At 43.0% G+C, this 21,649-nt stretch overlaps 2 protein-coding genes across 2 annotated transcripts in view; both read right to left on the bottom strand.

The window, feature by feature from the left end:
- The window catches only part of LOC128703733 (cytochrome P450 9e2), a 90,617-nt gene extending 78,111 nt beyond the window's left edge, over positions 1-12,506 (bottom strand). Inside the window, exon 1 of the mRNA XM_070101342.1 lies at positions 2,530-12,506. Within this exon, the coding sequence (XP_069957443.1) occupies positions 2,530-2,546 (17 nt within the window). The 5' untranslated portion in view covers positions 2,547-12,506. The remainder of the gene's footprint in view (positions 1-2,529) is intronic.
- Positions 12,507-12,562: 56 nt separating this feature from the next.
- Positions 12,563-21,649, bottom strand: part of LOC128703681 (uncharacterized) — a 78,389-nt gene continuing 69,302 nt past the window's right edge. Inside the window, exons 4-5 of the mRNA XM_070101343.1 lie at positions 16,774-16,924; positions 12,563-13,430 (exon numbers count right to left, since the gene is read on the bottom strand). Coding sequence (XP_069957444.1) covers positions 13,045-13,430; positions 16,774-16,924 — 537 coding nt within the window. The 3' untranslated portion in view covers positions 12,563-13,044. The remainder of the gene's footprint in view (positions 13,431-16,773; positions 16,925-21,649) is intronic.

The raw sequence follows: 21,649 nt of genomic DNA, 5'->3' as shown, positions 1-21,649 counted from the left end.
TGTTGTTCACTGCAATATTACAGTTGTATTGTGCAGTGCTTACTGTACTAAACTGTTACAATTACTATCCTGTTACTGTACTGAACTATATTGTCACTGTACTGCACTGTACTCTCACTGTACTGCACTGTACTGCCACTGTACTCTCACTGTACTGCACTGTACTGCCACTGTACTCTCACTGTACTGCACTGTACTCTCACTGTACTGCACTGTACTGCCACTGTACTCTCACTGTACTGCCACTGTACTCTCACTGTACTGCACTGTACTGCCACTGTACTCTCACTGTACTGCCACTGTACTCTCACTGTACTGCACTGTACTCTCACTGTACTGCACTGTACTGCCACTGTACTCTCACTGTACTGCCACTGTACTCTCACTGTACTGCACTGTACTCTCACTGTACTGCACTGTACTGCCACTGTACTCTCACTGTACTGCCACTGTACTCTCACTGTACTGCACTGTACTGCCACTTTACTCTCACTGTACTGCACTGTACTGCCACTGTACTCTCACTGTACTGCCACTGTACTCTCACTGTACTGCACTGTACTGCCACTGTACTCTCACTGTACTGCACTGTACTGCCACTGTACTGTACTTCACTGACTTGCACTGTACTGTCACTATTACACTGTGCTGTTAGTATATTGCATTATACTGCCATTATTACACTGTGTATCACTGCTGTAATGTACTACCAGTGTTCTGCACCGTAGTGTCACTGCACTGTACTGTCTGTACTGAACTGTATTGTTACTATACTGCACTGTGCTGTTACTGCACTGCACTGTTACTGTGCTGCACTGTACGGTCACTGTGTTGCACTGTACTGTCACTGTGCTGGACTGTACTTTTACTGTGCTACACTGTACTGTTTCTGTGCTACACTGTACTGTTACTGTGTTGCACTGTACTGTTACTGTGCTACATTGTACTGTTTCTGTGCTACACTGTACTGTTTCTGTGCTGCACTGTACTCTTACTGCGTTGCACTGTACTGTCACTGTGTTGCACTGTACTGTCACTGTTGCACTGTATTGTTACTGTGCTGCACTGTACTGTCACTGTGTTGCACTGTACTGTTACTGTGCTGCACTGTACTGTCACTGTGCTGCTCTGTACTGTCACTGTGCTGCACTGTACTGTCACTGTGCTGCACTGTACTGTTACTGTGCTGCACTGTACTGTTACTGTGCTGCACTGTACTGTTACTGTGCTGCACTGTACTGTTACTCTGCTGCACTGTACTGTTACTGTGCTGCACTGTTACTGTGCTGCACTGTACTGTCACTGTGTTGCACTGTACTGTTACTGTGCTACACTGTACTGTCACTGTGTTGCACTGTACTGTTACTGTGTTACACTGTACTGTCACTGTGTTGCACTGTACTGTTACTGTGCTACACTGTACTGTCACTGTGTTGCACTGTACTGTTACTGTGCTGCACTGTACTGTTACTGTGCTTCACTGTACTGTTACTGTGCTGCACTGTACTGTTACTGTACTGCACTGTACTGTTACTGTGCTGCACTGTACTGTTACTGTACTGCACTGTACTGTTACTGTGCTGCACTGTACTGTTACTGTGCTGCACTGTACTGTTACTGTACTGCACTGTACTGTTACTGTGCTGCACTGTACTGTTACTGTGTTACACTGTACTGTCACTGTGCTGCTCTGTACTGTCACAGTGCTACACTGTACTGTTACTGTACTGCACTGTACTGTTAATGTGCTGCACTGTACTGTTACTGTGCTGCACTGTACTGTTACTGTACTGCACTGTACTGTTACTGTGCTGCACTGCACCGTTACTGTGCTGCTCTGTACTGTCACAGTGCTACACTGTACTGTTACTGTACTGCACTGTACTGTTAATGTGCTGCACTGTACTGTCACAGTGCTACACTGTACTGTTACTGTACTGCACTGTACTGTTAATGTGCTGCACTGTACTGTTACTGTGCTGCACTGTACTGTTACTGTGCTGCACTGTACTGTTACTGTGCTGCACTGTACTGTTACTGTGCTGCACTGTACTGTTACTATGCTGCACTGTACTGTTACTGTACTGCACTGTACTGTTACTGTGCTGCACTGTACTGTTACTGTGCTGCACTGTACTGTTACTGTGCTGCACTGTACTGTTACTGTACTGCACTGTACTGTTACTGTGCTGCACTGTACTGTTACTGTGCTGCACTGTACTGTTACTGTGCTGCACTGTACTGTTACTGTGCTGCACTGTACTGTTACTGTGCTACACTGTACTGTTACTGTGTGTTACTTCTTTGATATGATAACTTAAATAAAATGCCCTGGCTCCTAAATGGCTGCTCAGTCTGCTGTCTAGGGGCATTTAAATCACAATGAAAAAAACCAGCAACTCGGGAGCCAGTATATACCTTCATACAAATTATGAAGCATAAGTGCAAATAATTAATATAGTATAAAGACTAAAAAACTCGCCTATATACAAATTTATCTATATTAATAATAGTAACTTATATACTCACACTAACGCCCAAACCATGATTACTTCTCTGCGTCACCGCCCGTCTTGTACTGCGCTAGACACACCTCATCACCTGTCCTGGCCACACTGACTCACCAGGATTAATACCATCTTCTGTTTCAGTTCAGTACCCGGACTATGGAGAATTATTTTTTTATACAATATTTTACTGCAGTACAGTGCATAATACTGTACTGCACTGTGCTGCACTGTACTGTCACTGCTACACTGTACTGTCACTGTGCTGCACTGTACTGCCACTGCTGCACTGTCACTGTGCTACACTGTTCTGTCACTGTACTCTGTCACTGTACTCTGTCACAATACTGCAATGTACTATCACTGTACTTTGTCACTGTACTGTCACAATACTGCAATGTACTGTCACAGTACTACACTGTACTGTACTGCGCTGTACTGTCACAGTACTACACTGTACTGTACTGCGCTGTACTGTCACAGAACTACACTGTACTGTACTGTGTCACAGTATTACACTGTACTGTGTCAGTACTACACTGTACTGTACTGCGCTGTACAATCAGTGCTATACTGTCACTGTACTATACTGTCAGTATACCGCACTACACTGCCAATGCACTGCATTACAATGTCACTGTGCTGATGCCACATTACTTGTCACTGTATTGAACTCTAAGAATAATAGTAATAATCTTTATTTCTACAAGTACATGTACAAGGTATACAGACCATAGCTGACATCAATAACATACTACTATATAGAAAGCCGCTTGTTATGCTGAGCATTTCCCACAAATTAGGTCAGTTGATAGTGATGAGTGTAATAAATGTGGAGAGGTGAGTGCGAGGGATAGTGTCACCTTCCATACATTCACAGACAAAGAACGCCGTGACCTCTGTAAACAAAGACTCCCAAGAGGTCTCCACAGTGGAAGTGCACTTAGGAGACTCATGGATAAGGATAATACTGATGATATTGATATTGATTATGTCTGTTTGCTATTTAGTAATTTTTTTTCATTTTGCTGAGAAATTGAATTCTATCCCTGGACTTCTATAATGAAACCAAACTCGTATAAACTATCCATTTTAAGTTGGAATATTGCGTCACTTAGAAAAAGATTTTCTGACCTTCATCATAAAGTAACTACTGAATCCATTGATGTTGTGTGTCTACAAGAGTGCAGAGTCCCTGAAAAATCCCAACCCCCTAAATTGCCATCATTTGTTGCATATAACCTCAAATCTACTAACTCTTGTGTTCTATATATTAAAAAATCACTTCCCTATCAACTTCTCACACATAATAAAACAGAGGGGCTGCAATACCATGGTGTTAGGATTTATATTGGGAACTCTGCTCTCAAAATATTTAACTTGTATGCTCCTGCTGATAAGTTTAATTACTTGGAGCCCCCAACTTGTGCTCAGTCTGAACCTACTCTTATTATTGGTGATTATAATGCAAGACACAAATGCATTGGAAACTCTCAGTTTGGTAACCGTAATGGCAATCAACTGTTGTCACTCTTAAACAGTCATGATAATGTGCAAATTGTAGGTGACCTTGAACCCACACATATCTATGGAGGCGTCCTTGATCTGTGCCTGGGCTTCAGCATTACTTCTGCCAGCTGTGAGTCTTCCATTGTAACATATATATCATCAGATCATTTCCCAAGGCTAACCTCCCTAGATATTGGTAATACTATCCTCCCTGGTGGGATATTCAAACGGAAAGGTTTTAATGTTCCCACTGATCAGCATGATGACTTTGTTGCACATGTGACTGACTGGTATAATTCCTATGAGTGTTCCTCTGTCGAGACTTTTAACAATGACCTTGTGAGCAGTATTCAGAACTTCTTAGAGCCGCCACTGAAACCTCCTGCTACTCTAAATCCAAATGACTTCCATAATAATCATAAGTCTTATAAAAACCATACCTATTACAATGATTCTAAACTTCGAACATTGAAACGTACTGCTCGCAGACTAGGCCTAGCCTATAGAAACCATCGTAACCCTGGAATGCTGAGGCTCTTCCAAACTGCCCTTGCTGCTGCCAGAGAGCGTATGACAGAGCTGCGGCAAACTGACTGGGAACAATTTGTCAACGGTCTCAATGCTCACACCCCACTTAGCCGGGCATGGAGCGACAAATAGAATTAAGGGCAGCAGAACTGGGCAGATCGCGCACCCTCATCCCTTGCATAGGGCGAATGAATTAGTTAGTGCTTGGGCTGCTACATCTAGCTATGACAATCTTCCCAGTACCACACAGGCGAAATTAATGGACAAATATGATGCAAGGGAGAGACTTGTTTGCTTTATGCTCAGCAAGGCAAATGACTGCAACATTCCTTTCACTAATTATGAACTTGATGCAGCACTAAGGGCAACTCCACGTCGCCTGGTGAGGATGGTATTACTTACAACATACTCAGATTGCTGTGTCGAGTACCAGGTAATCCTTTACTTGAATTATATAACATGAGCTATGTAACTGGGGAGCTCCCTAAATCATGGACCAACAGCCTCATTATTCCCATTCCGAAGCCCAATCAACAAAACTCATTTCGTCCAATATCCCTTACTAGCTGCTCGTGTAAAACTTTCGAGAGGATGATTCTTAATCGTCTTATGCACAGAATTAAGCAATTCTTGTCTCCCCGGTTGCATGGCTTCATGCATGGAAGAAGTGTGCATCATTGCATTACCACCTTTCTCACTCTGCACACTGACAGCTCACACTTTTGATGTAGCCAACCGACATGTAATCATTAGTGAACTTGCCAGAATGGATGTTGGAGGATGGCTTCTCCGCTGGATTAAAGGTTACCTGTCCAACAGAAAGTCGTCTGTGTTGTTTCAGGGACATAGAAGTGTAACTAAAGATTTTGAATTAGGAACCCCACAGGGAGGTGTGCTTAGTCCCACCCTTTTCAATATTCTAATTAATGCCTTACTTAATGCTATGCCTAGTCAGCCCCATCATTATATGGTTAGTTTTGCTGATGATATAATGATTCACACCACTGGATTCTCCAACACCCAAAACATTCTTAATCATGTACTAGCCTCGTGTCAGGACCTGGGGTTAATAATCTCAGGGGATAAAACAAAGATACTCAAAAGGCGTCCTCCTCGACAGAGAGGCACAGTTCGTCAGATCCAGTTGCATGATGGATCTCTTCTAGAATATGTAAGCAGATACAGGTATCTAGGCTTTGAGGTTCCGCTACTTGGACCAGTTGTAACGAGACTTTATCGCCAATACAAAGAAAGACTGAGAGCACTTAGAGTTGTGACAGGTTTTCACCCCAGGTATGGAGCTAATGTTAAAATTGTGAAAATGATGTATCTTACTTATATTAGATCATTGGTTGATTATGCGGCGCCACTACTTGCACTCGTGTCTGACTGGAAGCTTGGAGGGCTGGAAAAACTGCAAAACGAAGCAATGAGGATTTCTTAAATCACAACCAAAGCTTCGTCTTGAAGCCAAACATGATGCCTTAAGCTGTATTGATAACTTAGCCACACAGAACATTCTTTCACAAATTATTTACGTTGATGGTTCTGTTCACCAGTCCACTGGTGCAGCTGGTAGGGCTGCTGTTGTCACACAGAGTGATGGCTCTCTTAAAGAATTTGGAGCACGCATCAATAATTGGGCCTCTACCCTTCAAACAGAACTGTTTGCCATACTCCTTGCACTCAAATGCATCTATGTATCTAAGATTGACAGTTTATTTGTAACTGATTCTGTCATCCATAAATGCTCTCAACTCATTAAGCATAAATTGTGGCATGCTTGTGTCAGAAGCTAGACATAGGTATGGTAAGATTGTGGACAGTGGAGTCAGAGTGCACATGCTGTGGATTCCATCTCACATTGGTCTTCAGATGCATGATAGAACTGATAAATTGGCTAAGCTGTATGCTTTCAAAGAGGGGGTAGATTACAATCTTGGGTTGTCAGTTAGCAGTTTGAGAACAATAATACGAAAAGAACTTCAATTGAACTTTATTGACTTAAGACTTAGGGAGATTGACACAAGTCAATCCATCTATCATCATTCCATCATGCAGGAGGAGCCACATGTCTATAGTGCATCCAACAAGATAAGCAGACTCTTGGATGTCACTACTGCCCGGCTCCGGCTGGATTACAAGTATCTTTGGCAGGTTAAATCACCACCACCAGATGTAGACCAAACGAAATGTAAACTTTGCCAGATAGACTATTGTCACTCCTTGCGTCATTATGTACTGGAGTGCGTCACACCTTGCGTCATTATGTACTGGAGTGTGATCAAATTAATGAATTTAGAGACAACTCACTCAGAAATGTTCAAGAAATGGCAAAGTATTTTATCCACAGTGGTACATTACAGACCATTCTGGAGAAATACCCTGACTTTGCTAGCTGTAAATAAAGCATTACCATGTGTGTGTGTGTGTGTGTGTGTGTGTGTGTGTGTACTCACCTAATTGTACTCACCTAATTGTGGTTGCAGGGGTCGAGACTAAGCTCCTGGCCCCGCCTCTTCACAGATCGCTACTGGGTCCTCTCCCTCTCTGCTTCCTGAGCTTTGTCATATCTCTCCTTAAAACTATGTAGGGTTCCTGCCTCCTCTACTTTACTTGTTAGGCTATTCCACTTCCTGACGACTCTATGACTGAAGAAATACTTCCTAACGTCCCTGTGACTCGTCTGAGTCTTCAGCTTCCAATTGTGACCCCTCGTTTCTGTGTCCCCTCTCTGGAACATCCTGTCTCTGTCCACCTTGTCTATTCCCCGCAGTATCTTCTATGTCGTTATCATGTCTCCCCTGACCCTTCTGTCCTCCAGTGTCGTCAGTCCGATTTCCCTCAACCTTTCCTCGTACGACATTCCCCTGAGCTCTGGAACTAGCCTTGTTGCAAACCTTTGTACTTTCTCTAACTTCTAGACGTGCTTGACCAGGTGTGGGTTCCAGACTGGTGCTGCATACTCCAGTATGGGCCTAACATACACAGTGTACAGTGTCTTGAACGATTCCTTATTAAGGTATCGGAACGCTATTCTCAGGTTTGCCAGGCACCCGTATGCTGCAGCAGTTATTTGGTTGATGTGTGCCTCCGGTGACGTGCTCGGTGTTATGGTCACCCCAAGGTCTTTCTCCCTGAGTGAGGTCTGTAGTCTTTGTCCACCTAGCCTATACTCCGTCTGCGGTCTTCTTTGCCCTTCCCAATCTTCATGACTTTGCATTTGGCAGGGTTGAATTCGAGAAGCCAGTTTCTGGACCACGTGGGTGTGTGTGTAGGGGGGGGCGCGGGCGCGCGTGCTTGTGTGTATGCATATATTTGTACGCTCGTGTGCATATGTCTGTGCGTGCGCCCTCATGTGTGTATGTGTGCGCGCGCGCGCTCGTGTGGGTGTATGACCCACTTAATATTTGTATTTATAACTCATTACAATTGTGACCAGGTGTGGACGTATCAGTGGTTCATTACTTTGTAATTTGTTCATGACTGTAACCATGTATAGGAGTGAAGCTGATTCATTACCTCTGTAACTTGTCATGATTGTGACCAGATCTACCTGGAGTTCATTACCTTTGTAACTAGTTCAGCTATCATAACTTTGGGGCCCAGTCCCTGGACCCATTATGTACCTTTGTAATCTTTTGACTACCGCCCACAGGATGGGTATGACTACCGCCCACAGGATGGGTATGACTACCGCCCACAGGATGGGTATGACTACCGCCCACAGGATGGGTATGACTACCGCCCACAGGATGGGTATGACTACCGCCCACAGGATGGGTATGACTACCGCCCACAGGATGGGTATGACTACCGCCCACAGGATGGGTATGACTACCGCCCACAGGATGGGTATGAGATGCATAATAAAGATATTAAACTAACTCTATTGATTACCGTCACTGTATTGCACTGTACTGTCACTGTTCCCTACATCAGTGTATTGCGTTGTACATTCACTTTATTGGCTGCACTGTACAGTCACCTGTTGCACCTTACTATTGATGTATTGCATTGTTGCTGTATTTCACTGTATTGCACTGTTTTGCTACTCTATTGCACTGTCTTGCTACCGTATTGCACTGTCTTATTGCAGTATTGCACTGTCTTGTTGTATTGCATGGTGCTGTATCAGTGACCAGAGCTGCACTGTTTCTATGCCCCACTGTATTATACCGTACTCAAGTTGTATTTGTCAGAGCCAAGTTTTCTGTGCCATTCCTTGAAAATCTCTCTTCTGATAGACTTCAAACTCATAAAACTAGTTGCATTATTTTTAGTGAAAACTTCGAACTGGTTTCGGCTTGTGTAATTGCCTGTCTTCCACCTGGCAATTAAAAAAACGTGAAATTGGTTTCGGTGAGATAACTAGAGATGGCCTCTTTACATCGCCTTTAAGCTGACAATGTTTACCAGCTTTGTTAAGCTTAAAGGCGTTGTAAGCTTAAAGAAATCACACCACGGGTGGGGATAGAACCCGCGATCAGAGAGTCATCGAACTCCTGACCGACGCGTTAGTCACCAGGCCACTCTGTCTGGAGTTTCATGACTCTCTGATAAGAACATAAGAAGGAACGCTGCAGCAGGCCTACTGGCCCATGCGAGGCAGGTCCAATTCTCCTACCAGTTTAGGTCAATGCCTTAACCTAGTCAGGTCAGGTTACGTTCACATAAGGAAGAACCACAGTATGTGACCTACTGACACAAGTATTTAAAACTGAGTAATTATTAATATTCGGAAGTAATAGCAAACCGGAAAATTTAACTGAACGTCATAATTCTTAAATTGTACACAACAGAAATTTTATGTAATTCGTTTTACTGTTTTTAATTGAGATATTAATTCTTTTTTGCACCCGACAACATTTCCAGAAAATCATGTGTATCGAGTAATACGACTTTCATTAATGTCAAACTATGTTTTCTACACATTACTGTCACCATGACTCACGAAATCGTAATGACACGATTGCATACAAACCATACCACGGGTGGGGTTAGAACCCCCGATCAGATTCTCAAAATTCCAGACCGTCGCGTTAGCCACTGGGCCAGCTTTGAGGGGACTTGAACTAGAGTTCATCACGGCCATGCTAACGGGAGATTCGTCTGTAAAATCTTGCATTTGTGGTCACAGTGGTGGCCTATGCTAACCTTCCTATGGTGTAGAAACATACCTACTTCGATGAATCTGATGGTAGCTACCTGGTCCAGTGGTTAACGCGTCGGTCTGGAGTTCCATGACTCTGATCGCGGGTTCTAACCCACCCGTGGTATGGTTTATTACTGTCACACTGACTCAATACTCAGTGTAGATGTCAACATTCTTATTCTAAACTTAACATATGTAACCTAGTTTCATCTGGTTTAAATATTTCAATCAGTCCTTGGAAATTATTTGTGGTTTTCTCGACATATTTTTGTTTAGGTGAGGTTAGAGATAGTCTGGTTAGGTTAGAGATAGTTAGGCTAGGTTAGAGATAGTTAGGTTAGAGATAGTTTGGTTAGGTTAGAGATAGTTAGGTTAGAGATAGTTAGGTTAGGTTAGAGATAGTCTGGTTAGGTTAGAGATAGTTAGGTTAGGTTAGAGATAGTTAGGTTAGAGATAGTTTGGTTAGGTTAGAGATAGTTAGGCTAGGTTAGAGATAGTTAGGTTAGGTTAGAGATAGTTTGGTTAGGTTAGAGATAGTTAAGTTAGGTTAGAGATAGTTAAGTTAGGTTAGAGATAGTTAGGTTAGGTTAGAGATAGTTTGGTTAGGTTAGAGATAGCTAGGTTAGGCTAGAGATAGTTAAGTTAGGTTAGAGATAGTTAGGTTAGGTTAGAGATAGTTTGGTTAGGTTAGAGATAGCTAGGTTAGGCTAGAGATAGTTAGGTTAGGTTAGAGATAGTTAGGTTAGGTTAGAGATAGTCTGGTTAGGTTAGAGATAGTCTGGTTAGGTTAGAGATAGTCTGGTTAGGTTAGAGATAGTCTGGTTAGGTTAGAGATAGTTTGGTTAGGTTAGAGATAGCTAGGTTAGGCTAGAGATAGTTTGGTTAGGTTAGAGATAGTTTGGTTAGGTTAGAGATAGTTTGGTTAGGTTAGAGATAGGTTAGGTTAGAGATAGGTTAGGTTAGAGATAGTTAGGTTAGAGATAGTTAGGTTAGAGATAGTTTGGTTAGGTTAGAGATAGTTAGGTTAGAGATAGTTTGGTTAGGTTAGAGATAGCTAGGTTAGGCTAGACTTAGTTTGGTTAGGCTAGAGATAGTTTGGTTAGGTTAGAGATAGTTTGGTTAGGTTAGAGATAGCTAGGTTAGGCTAGAGATAGTTTGGTTAGGCTAGAGATAGTTTGGTTAGGTTAGAGATAGTTTGGTTAGGTTAGAGATAGTTTGGTTAAGTTAGAGATAGTTTGGTTAGGTTAGAGATAGTTTGGTTAGGTTAGAGATAAGTTAGGTTAGAGATAGGTTAGGTTAGAGATAGTTTGGTTAGGTTAGAGATAGTTTGGTTAGGTTAGAGATAGTTTGGTTAGGCTAGAGATAGTTTGGTTAGGGTAGAGATAGTTTGGTTAGGTTAGAGATAGTTTGGTTAGGTTAGAGATAGTTTGGTTAGGTTAGAGATAGTTTGATTAGGTTAGAGATAGTTTGATTAGGTTAGAGATAGTTTGGTTAGGTTAGAGATAGTTTGATTAGGTTAGAGATAGTTTGTTTAGGTTAGAGATAGTTTGGTTAGGGTAGAGATAGTTTGGTTAGATTAGAGATAGCTAGGTTAGGCTAGAGATAGTTTGGTTAGGTTAGAGATAGTTAGGTTAGGTTAGAGATAGTTAGGTTAGAGATAGTTAGGTTAGAGATAGTCTGGTTAGGTTAGCCATAGTTTAGTTAGGTTAGAGATAGTTAGGTTAGAGATAGTTAGGTTAGAGATAGTCTGGTTAGGTTAACCATAGTTTGGTTAGGTTAGAGATAGTTAGGTTAGGTTAGAGATAGTTAGGTTACGTTAGAGATAGTTAGGTTAGGTTAGAGATAGTTTGGTTAGGTTAGAGATAGTTTGGTTAGGTGAGAGATAGGTTAGGTTAGAGATAGTTAAGTTAGAGATAGTTTGTTTAGGTTAGAGATAGTTTGGTTAGGTTAGAGATAGCTAGGTTAGGTTAGAGATAGTTTGGTTAGGTTAGAGATAGCTAGGTTAGGTTAGAGATAGTTTGGTTAGGGTAGAGATAGCTAGGTTAGGCTAGAGATAGTTTGGTTAGGTTAGAGATAGTCTGGTTAGGTTAGAGATAGTTAGGTTAGGTTAGAGATAGTTAGGTTAGGTTAGAGATAGTTTGGTTAGGTTAGAGATAGTTTGGTTAGGTTAGAGATAGTTAGGTTAGGTTAGAGATAGTTAGGTTAGGTTAGAGATAGTTTGGTTAGGTTAGAGATAGTTTGGTTAGGTTAGAGATAGTTTGATTAGGTTAGAGATAGTTTGTTTAGGTTAGAGATAGTCTGGTTAGGTTAGAGATAGTCTGGTTAGGTTAGAGATAGTCTGGTTAGGTTAGAGATAGTCTGGTTAGGGAAGATAGTTTGGTTAGGCTAGAGATAGTTTGGTTAGGTTAGAGATAGTCTGGTTAGGTTAGAGATAGTCTGGTTAGGTTAGAGATAGTTAGGTTAGGTTAGAGATAGTTAGGTTAGAGATAGTTAGGTTAGGTTAGCCATAGTTTGGTTAGGTTAGAGATAGTTAGGTTAGGTTAGAGATAGCTAGGTTACGTTAGAGATAGTTAGGTTAGGTTAGAGATAGGTTAGGTTAGAGATAGTTAGGTTAGGTTAGAGATAGTTAGGTTAGGTTAGAGATAGTCTGGTTAGGTTAGAGATAGTTAGGTTAGGTTAGAGATAGTTAGGTTACAATGTCATCTCTCTATAAAAATTACCGAATTATAACAAAAGACAACACTAACTGATGAAATATATATATATATATATATATATATATATATATGATATGATAAAGACGATGAAAAATATGATAACGCCGACAAAACACTGACGGGACAACAAAAACAAGGCCCCCCCCCCCCCCCGTGCACTGTGTAAGTCACATAATCAATGTTCAAGACTCGTTAAACAGTCACCATGTGATTTTTTTTACAAACAGCACAATGCTGTTAAAAGGAGGATGCGTATGACTGTTGAGATCCAGTTCCTGGGGTATTTAATGGTTTTAAACAATAGCTTCTGTACTCTGTGTTGATGTATAGTTTCTGTAACTCTCTGGGTGTTGACATATAACTCTTGTGCCATTTGAGTATCGATCTTTATCTAATTCGCTTATAGAAAGTGTGAAGTTACAGCTGTTAGACTTCTGCAAAGTGTTAAGATAAATCTCGGGCCTCTTGGAAATTTTTATCGCCAGCTCCTGGACCTCTCGGGGTGATAATATGAACTTCCCGTGTCTGCTGAACGAACTGACCTGTAGCTTCTGTGTCTCTTGAGGGTTAGCGAGGATGGATGTAACTGGAGCTGGAATGAAGAGATATATGGGGGGGGGGAAGAGCTCTAGGTTAACGCAGATGCCTTTTCTTTTTCAAGTGCTTTCTTTAAAGCTTCTAAATCCACGTAGCAATAATGGTGTTCCTCCTGGTAGTCCTCTGTCAGTTCAGCATATTCATTTTCTTGTAAGATATTACTTGGCTGGAATGATGAGGGTTGTCTCTGGAATATTGCAGCTGAAGATGCACCCTGAAGAGGGATGTCATCCAATCCCTCACCGATGTTAGTTTGGCCTTTGGAAATATGGATGTCTTCTTCATTTCGCTTTTCTTGCAGCTTCATAACTGTTATGGCCATGGCGAGGATCAGAAGCAAAAGTAGGTCAATAATTCCCAAGGCTAAACAGTAGTCCATGACGTTAGTTGATTCATGGTGTCTCTGATTAATGAAATCTGTAACGAAAATCATACGTAAATGAGGAACTTTGTTCTGAGGATAGAAAATTAAAAAACCTAATGGTTTTATTCACTATTATTAATCACAACTATGTTTTCAGTACTTAAAGTCACCAAAAATTTGGTAGGCATTTTATTTCGTCTTTAACCGTCTTGCACAACTGACCAAAACGACAAACACTCTTGCATTTACACGACATTTTGCTCTACACACTTTTATCAAGCTCTGTTTAGACAGAAATATCGTCTACATAAATAACTCCTTCCAAATGTCCCTCAGCCTAAAACTTGCAAGAGGTATTATTACGATAATTTTTTTTTAAACATTAATTAAATTTAGATATGTTTTTTATCCTTATGCATATTCTGAAATATTCGAAGTCAGAGCTCACCTGACATCACCATCATTCAGGACTGTTGTTTAAGGCTTTTCAATGCACTGTTTTAATACCTACAAGTTAATGCAGTAGATATCACCATAATTTTATAAGCTGAACAGTTTAATAACATATTACCTCCAGCAGAGGCTTTGTCAGTTCACAGACAAATACACACATACAAATTAGTCATTGCAGTGATGTACAACCCGCCACCGAACTGCAGGAAGCCAAGAGAAGAATATGAAGAGAGCAACATAGCAATGGTGGACACACTAGCTGAGGAGGCCAGAAGAGCTCACTCGAGCAGAGCAAAGTTACTAGTTATGGGCGATTTCAACCACAATGAGATTGATTAGGAATACCTGGAGCCACATGGGGGTAGCGAAGCATCGAAAGCAAAGATGATGCATATGGTACTGGAAAACCTTATGCATCAAAATGTTAGGGACACTACCAGAGAGAGAGGGGAAGATGAACCAGCAAGACTGGATCTCGTGTCCACCTTGAGTAGCTCGGACATTGAGATCACATGTGAAAGGCCCCTTGGAGATAGTGATCACGTGGTTCTGAGCTCTGAATACATAGTATAGTTACAAGTGGAGAGGGTTACAGGGGTAGGATGGGAAAAGCCAAACTATAAAAGGGGTAACTACAACGGCATGAGGAACTTCCTGCAGGAGGTTCAGTGGGAAAGAGAATTGGAAGGAAACTCAGTAAACGAAATGAACTACATAACAGCAAAATGCAAGGAAGCAGAGGAAAGGTTTGTTCCCAAGGTTAACAGAAATAATGGGAAGACCAGAACGACCCCTTGGTTTACCCGAAGGTGTAGGGAGGCAAAAACTAAGTGCATAGAGAAGGGAAAAATTACAGAAGACAAAGGACCCAGGAAAATAGAGAGATTAGTTGTAGAGCCAGAAGCGAGTATGCACAGATAAGGAGGGAGGCCCAGCAACAGTACGAAAACATAGCATCGAAAGTCAAGTTACACCCAAAGACGACAGTCATGGCCTAGGTAATCAGGCTGAGGAAAAAAGATGAGGAGCTCACAAGAAAAGACCAAGAAGTATGTGAAGAGCTGAACACGAGATTTAAGAAAGTATTTACAGTGGAGACAGAAAGGACTCTGGGAAGACAGAACAGAGGGGGACACCAACAAGGAATATACCAACAAGTGTTGGATGAAATACACACAACCGAGGTGGTGGTGAAGAAGCTGCTAAGTGAACTTGATACCTCGAAGGCGGTGGGACCAGACATCTCTCCGTAAGTCCTCAGAGAGGAAGCTGAGACGCTGTGTGTGCCACTAACTACAATTTTCAACACATCCATTGAAACTGGGCAACTACCTGACATATGGAAGATGGCTAATGTAGTCCCCACTTTTAAGATAGGAGACACAAACTAGGTACTAAACTATAGACCAGTGTCACTGACGTGTTTAGTATGCAAAGTCATGGAGATGATTATCTGGAAGAGAGTGGTGGAGCACCGAGAACGGAACCAGCTTATGAACAACCAGAACGGATTCATAGAAAGCAAATCCTATGTCACAAACCTACTGGAGTTTTATGACATGGTAACGGAAGTAAGACATGAGAGAGAGGGGTGGGTAGATTGCATTTGGACTACAAGAAAGCCATCTACACAGTTCCTCACAAGAGATTAGTGCAAAAGCTAGAGGATTAGGCTCATATAACAGGAAGGGTACTGCAATGGATCAAAGAATACCTGACAGGGAGGCAACAACGAGTCATGTACGTGATGAGGTATCACAGTGAGCGAATGTGACGAACGGGGTTCCACAGGGGTCAGTGGTAGAACCAGTGCTATTTTTGGTATATGTGAATGACCTGATGGAAGGGTTAGATTCAGAAGTGCCCATGTTCGCAGATGATGTGAAGTTAATGAGGAGAATTAAATCAGATGAGGATCAGGCAGGACTTCAAAGAGACCTGAATAGGCTGGATGCATGGTCCAGCAACTGGCTCCTCGAATTTAACCCCGCCAAATGCAAAGTCTTGAAGATCGGGGAAGGGCAAAGAAGACCACAGACAAAGCATACCTTACTCAAAGGGTGACCATAACACCGAACACGTCTCCAGATGCACACATCAACCAGATAACTGCTGCAGCATATGGGCGCCGGGCAAACCTGAGAATATCGTTCCGAAACCTCGGTAAGGAATCGTTCAAGACACTGTACACCATGTACGTCAGACCTATACTGGAGTACACAGCACCAGTTTGGAACCCACACCTGGTCAAGCATGTCAAGAAATTAGAGAAAGTGCAAAGGTTTGCAACAAGGTTAGTTCCAGAGCTAAGGGGATTGTCATACGAAGAAAGGTTGAGGGAAATCGGCCTGACGACACTGGAGGACAGAAAGCTTAGAGGAGACATGATAACGACATACAAAATACTGATTGGAATAGATAAGGAAGAAGCCACACCTGGTCAAGGACATCATGAAACTAGAGAAAGTGCAAAGGTTTGCAAAGAGGCTGGTCCCGGAGATTAGAGCCATGTCCTACGAGGAGAGATTAAGGGAACTCGACCTGACGATGCTGGAGGACAGGAAGGGGGGACATGATTACGACATATAAAATAAATAGAAGAATCGTCATGGTGGACAGAGACAGGATGTTCCAGAGATGGGACACAGTAACAAGGGGTCACAATTGGAAGCTGAAGAATCAGATGAGTCACAGGGATGTTAGGAAGTATTTCTTCAGTCATAGAGTTGTGAGGAAGCTGAAGAGTCTGGAAAGTGAGGTAGTAGTGGTATGATCAAGCTCATGAAGCAGGGAGACAATGGACCTAGTGGTGACGAATGAAGAGGCGGGGCTGGGAGCTATGAATCAATCCATGCAGCCACAGTTAGGAGAGTACAATTAGGTGAGTACACACACACACACACACACACACACACACACAAACACACACACACAGATACCTACTTCGATACTGCTCCCAGGTTTGCTTGTAGGTAGCTGGATCACAGTCTACTACCATGGCCACGGATCTTCCCCTGAGGGAAACGTCTGCACTTTTAACTCTGGACATGATGCTGGAGTTTCTGACTTTCACTGCCACAACTGGCCCATAACGCTAAAAAAAAATAGAAGAAAAACGAGACTTTTAACAGAGTTTTGCTATTCTGTTAGTTTGTGTTTATATAATACATGTATGTTGCTGTGAAGATGGTATATTTATATATTTATATATATATATATATATATATATATATATATATATATATATATATATATATATATATATATATATATTAACAAGGGTTGTTGTCTTAGATAAATGGAAATTGGAACAAAGACCCTGGCCGTTAATGGGCCTTCAAGCTTGTAAAGGACTTTTCATTTAAGGAATTGAAGGTATACTCCTATTACTTGAATAAACCTTGAATAAAACGTTCGACCTCAAGGTGTGCATGACCCACAACAGTCAGCCTCTCTCACTACCACCCCAGGGATGTGACCCACAACAGTCAGCCTCTCTCACTACCACCCCAGGGATGTGACCCACAACAGTCAGTCTCTCTTACTACCACCCCTGGGATGTGACCCACAACAGTCAGCCTCTCTCACTACCACCCCTGGGATGTGACCCACAACATTCAGCCTCTCTCACTACCACCCCAGGGATGTGACCCACAACAGTCAGCCTCTCTCACTACCACCCCAGGGATGTGACCCACAACAGTCAGCCTCTCTCACTACCACCCCTGGGATGTGACCCACAACAGTCAGCCTCTCTCACTACCACCCCTGGGATGTGACCCACAACAGTCAGCCTCTCTCACTACCACCCCTGGGATGTGACCCACAACAGTCAGCCTCTCTCACTACCACCCCTGGGATGTGACCCACAACAGTCAGCCTCTCTCACTACCACCCCTGGGATGTGACCCACAACAGTCAGCCTCTCTCACTACCACCCCTGGGATGTGACCCACAACAGTCAGTCTCTCTTACTACCACCCCTGGGATGTGACCCACAACAGTCAGCCTCTCTCACTACCACCCCTGGGGTGTGACCCACAACAGTCAGCCTCTCTCACTACCACCCCAGGGATGTGACCCACAACAGTCAGCCTCTCTCACTACCACCCCTGGGATGTGACCCACAACAGTCAGCCTCTCTCACTACCACCCCTGGGATGTGACCCACAACAGTCAGCCTCTCTCACTACCACCCCTGGGATGTGACCCACAACAGTCAGCCTCTCTCACTACCACCCCTGGGATGTGACCCACAACAGTCAGCCTCTCTCACTACCACCCCTTGGATGTGACCCACAACAGTCAGCCTCTCTCACTACCACCCCTGGGATGTGACCCACAACAGTCAGCCTCTCTCACTACCACCCCTGGGATGTGACCCACAACAGTCAGCCTCTCTCACTACCACCCCTGGGATGTGACCCACAACAGTCAGTCTCTCTTACTACCACCCCTGGGATGTGACCCACAACAGTCAGCCTCTCTCACTACCACCCCTGGGGTGTGACCCACAACAGTCAGCCTCTCTCACTACCACCCCTGGGATGTGACCCACAACAGTCAGCCTCTCTCACTACCACCCCTGGGATGTGACCTACAACAGCCAGCCTCTCTCACTACCACCCCTGGGATGTGACCCACAACAGTCAGCCTCTCTCACTACCACCCCTGGGATGTGACCTACAACAGCCAGCCTCTCTCACTACCACCACTGGGATGCGACCCACAACAGTCAGCCTCTCTCACTACCACCCCTGGGGTGTGACCCACAACAGTCAGCCTCTCTCACTACCACCCCTGGGGTGTGACCCACAACAGTCAGCCTCTCTCACTACCACCCCTGGGATGTGACCTACAACAGCCAGCCTCTCTCACTACCACCCCTGGGATGTGACCCACAACAGTCAGCCTCTCTCACTACCACCCCTGGGATGTGACCCACAACAGTCAACCTCTCTCACTACCACCCCTGGGATGTGACCTACAACAGCCAGCCTCTCTCACTACCACCACTGGGATGCGACCCACAGCAGTCAACTAGTTACCAGGTACGTACTTGCTTCTAGGTCAAGGGAGGGGGGGGGCAGTGGCTGTAAGGAAACCAGCTTAAGTCTGCTGAGCAGGTGAAAGGTTTCGACAATGAAGATACCTAAGTGTTTTGGATGTGTCTTATATCTTTGTCGGTGCTGGTATTTACGGTATTTATCTGACACAGCAGCACCGCAATATCTTGGTGCAGAGGACACCAACCACAACTTTATTGAACAACCACCAGTTATAAGTGAGAAGAATTGAATTTGAAAAAGACATGCTTATCATGGGCCAGTGAGTCTGCTGAAATCCATCTCAATTCTTGCATTCTTCTACTAGTGGGTTCGGTCTCCTGTGGCGCCATCTCCAACTTCTGCACCTCACACTTGGCTCCAGGGTATACAACAAATTCTAACGATACAATTGAGCGGAAAAGTAATGTAAAGGACCTGGAAGTGATAATGTCAGAGGATCTCGCCTTCAAAGACCACAACAATGTGTCTACCTCATCTGCTAGGAAAATGATAGGATGGATAATGAGAACCTTCAAAACTAGGGACGGAGAGCCCATGATGATTCTTTTCAAATCGCTTATGTCTCTAGGCTGGAATACTGCATTACACTAACGGAATCTTCAAGGCTGGCGACATTGCAGACCTGGATAGTGTACAAATAACTTTCACGGCACACATAAGTACGATGAGGCACCTAAACTACTGGGAACGGCTGAAGGTCCTTGATCTGTATTCCCTGGAACGCAGGCGAGAGAGATACTGATAATATACACTTGGAAGGTCCTGGAGGGATTGGTACAAAACCTGCACACGAAAATCACTCCCTATGAAAGCAAAAGACTCGGCAGGAGATGCAACATTCCCCCGATAAAAGGCAGGGGCTCCACGAGTACATAGAGTATCCGGGGTCCAAGACTGTTCAATTGCCTCCCAGCATACATAAGGGGGATTACCAATAGGCCCCCTGGCTGTCTTCAAGAAGGCACTGGATAGGCACCTAAAGTCAGTACCTGACCAACTGGGCTGTGGCTCGTACATCAGCTTGCGTGCGGCCAGCAGTAACAGCCTGGTTGATGAGACCCTGATCCACCATTAGGCCTGGTCTCAGACCGAGCCGCGGGGGCGTCGATCCCCGAAACCCTCTCCAAGTTTGGTCCAGGGTAGAAGGCATTATTCTCAAACTTCAGCTTTACGGTGTTAGTCTCGAGATAAATACTTGGTCTTACATTTTAAAATTTAGGCAGTGGGATCTATTTATCAAAAATCACATCATATATTACACAAACATATATATTTCGCAGAACCGGCTGAATGTTCACTAATCTCTGGTCGAAGGAGACTAACCTACGAACCTAGGGACAAGGTACGCAGTGCTCTAACCACAGTACCACACTGGACCAACATCTTGGCGCCCAGCCAACGCTAGACGTTTTGATCCAAGGCAGCCAGCATTCAGGCAGGTGGTATTAGCATGTTCGCATGTTCTGCTAATTCTAAACATTGTAAAAATCTCCCGTCGGTCGATGCATGCAGGGGATATGAAATAGCTAACACCACCTGCCTGAATGCTGGCTGCCTTGGATCAAAACGTCTAGCTTTGGCTGGACGCCAAGGTATTGGACCAGTGTGGTAGGAGGTTAGTGCACTGCGTACCTTGTCCCAAGGTTAGTAGGTTCGAGTCTCCTTCGACCTACGAAACCCTCTCTTGGTAATCTGCAGGTAAACATGTGAGTCTACATATATATATATATATATATATATATATATATATATATATATATATATATATATATATATATATATATATATATATATATATATATATTATATATATATATTATATATATATATTATATAAAATATATATATCCCAATAGGGTCAGAGACCCTTGGAGCATGGGGCAAGTGTGCTCTAAAGTTCCTAATAGAGCTGGGTGAAAAGCTCATCATAGAAACCAAGGACCACAGGGCGACCAGCTTCCTCTTCCAGAGACTCAGTGTTGCGATCCAGAGAGGAAATGCCTGCAGCATTCTGGGCACGCGGCCCACCGCCGGGGAGCTGGACGAAGTATTTGAGATGTAGCTCTGAGTTACATATGTTGTTTTACTTTGTATCGTAGTTTTGTGAATATATATATATATATATATATATATATATATATATATATATATATATATATATATATATATATATATATATATATATATATTATATATATATATATAAAGGGGTAATGCCTGCTGTATTTTGGGCACACGCCCCAGCTCTGAGGAGCTGGATGAGATTTTCGCCTTATAATCGGTGATACACACGTAACAACATGTACCTTACATGCCATCTTTATATCAACAATGTATCCATGTGGTCCTTGGTTTCTATGATGAGCTTTTCACCCAGCTCTATTAGGAACTTTAGAGCACACTTGCCCCATGCTCCAAGGGTCTCTGACCCTATTGGGATATATATATTTTATATAATATATATATATAATATATATATATAATATATGTATATATATATATATATATATATATTTATATATTTATATATTTATATATTTATATATATATATTTATATATATAGTAGTAGGTTGGTAGACAGCAACCGCCCAGGGAGGTACTACCGTCCTGCCAGATGACTGTGAAACAAAAACCTGTAGCTGTTTTGCATGATGGTAGGATTGCTGGTTTCTTTTTCTGTCTCATAAACACGCTAAGATAACAGGGATATCTTGCTACTCCTACTTACACTTTGGTCACACTTCACAGA

The sequence above is a fragment of the Cherax quadricarinatus genome, chromosome 76, assembly GCF_038502225.1.
Source record: "Cherax quadricarinatus isolate ZL_2023a chromosome 76, ASM3850222v1, whole genome shotgun sequence".
In the NCBI taxonomy this organism is placed as follows: domain Eukaryota; kingdom Metazoa; phylum Arthropoda; class Malacostraca; order Decapoda; family Parastacidae; genus Cherax; species Cherax quadricarinatus.
The sequence above is the reverse complement of the archived record's forward strand: the minus strand, read 5'-3'. Positions and strand labels throughout refer to the sequence as shown.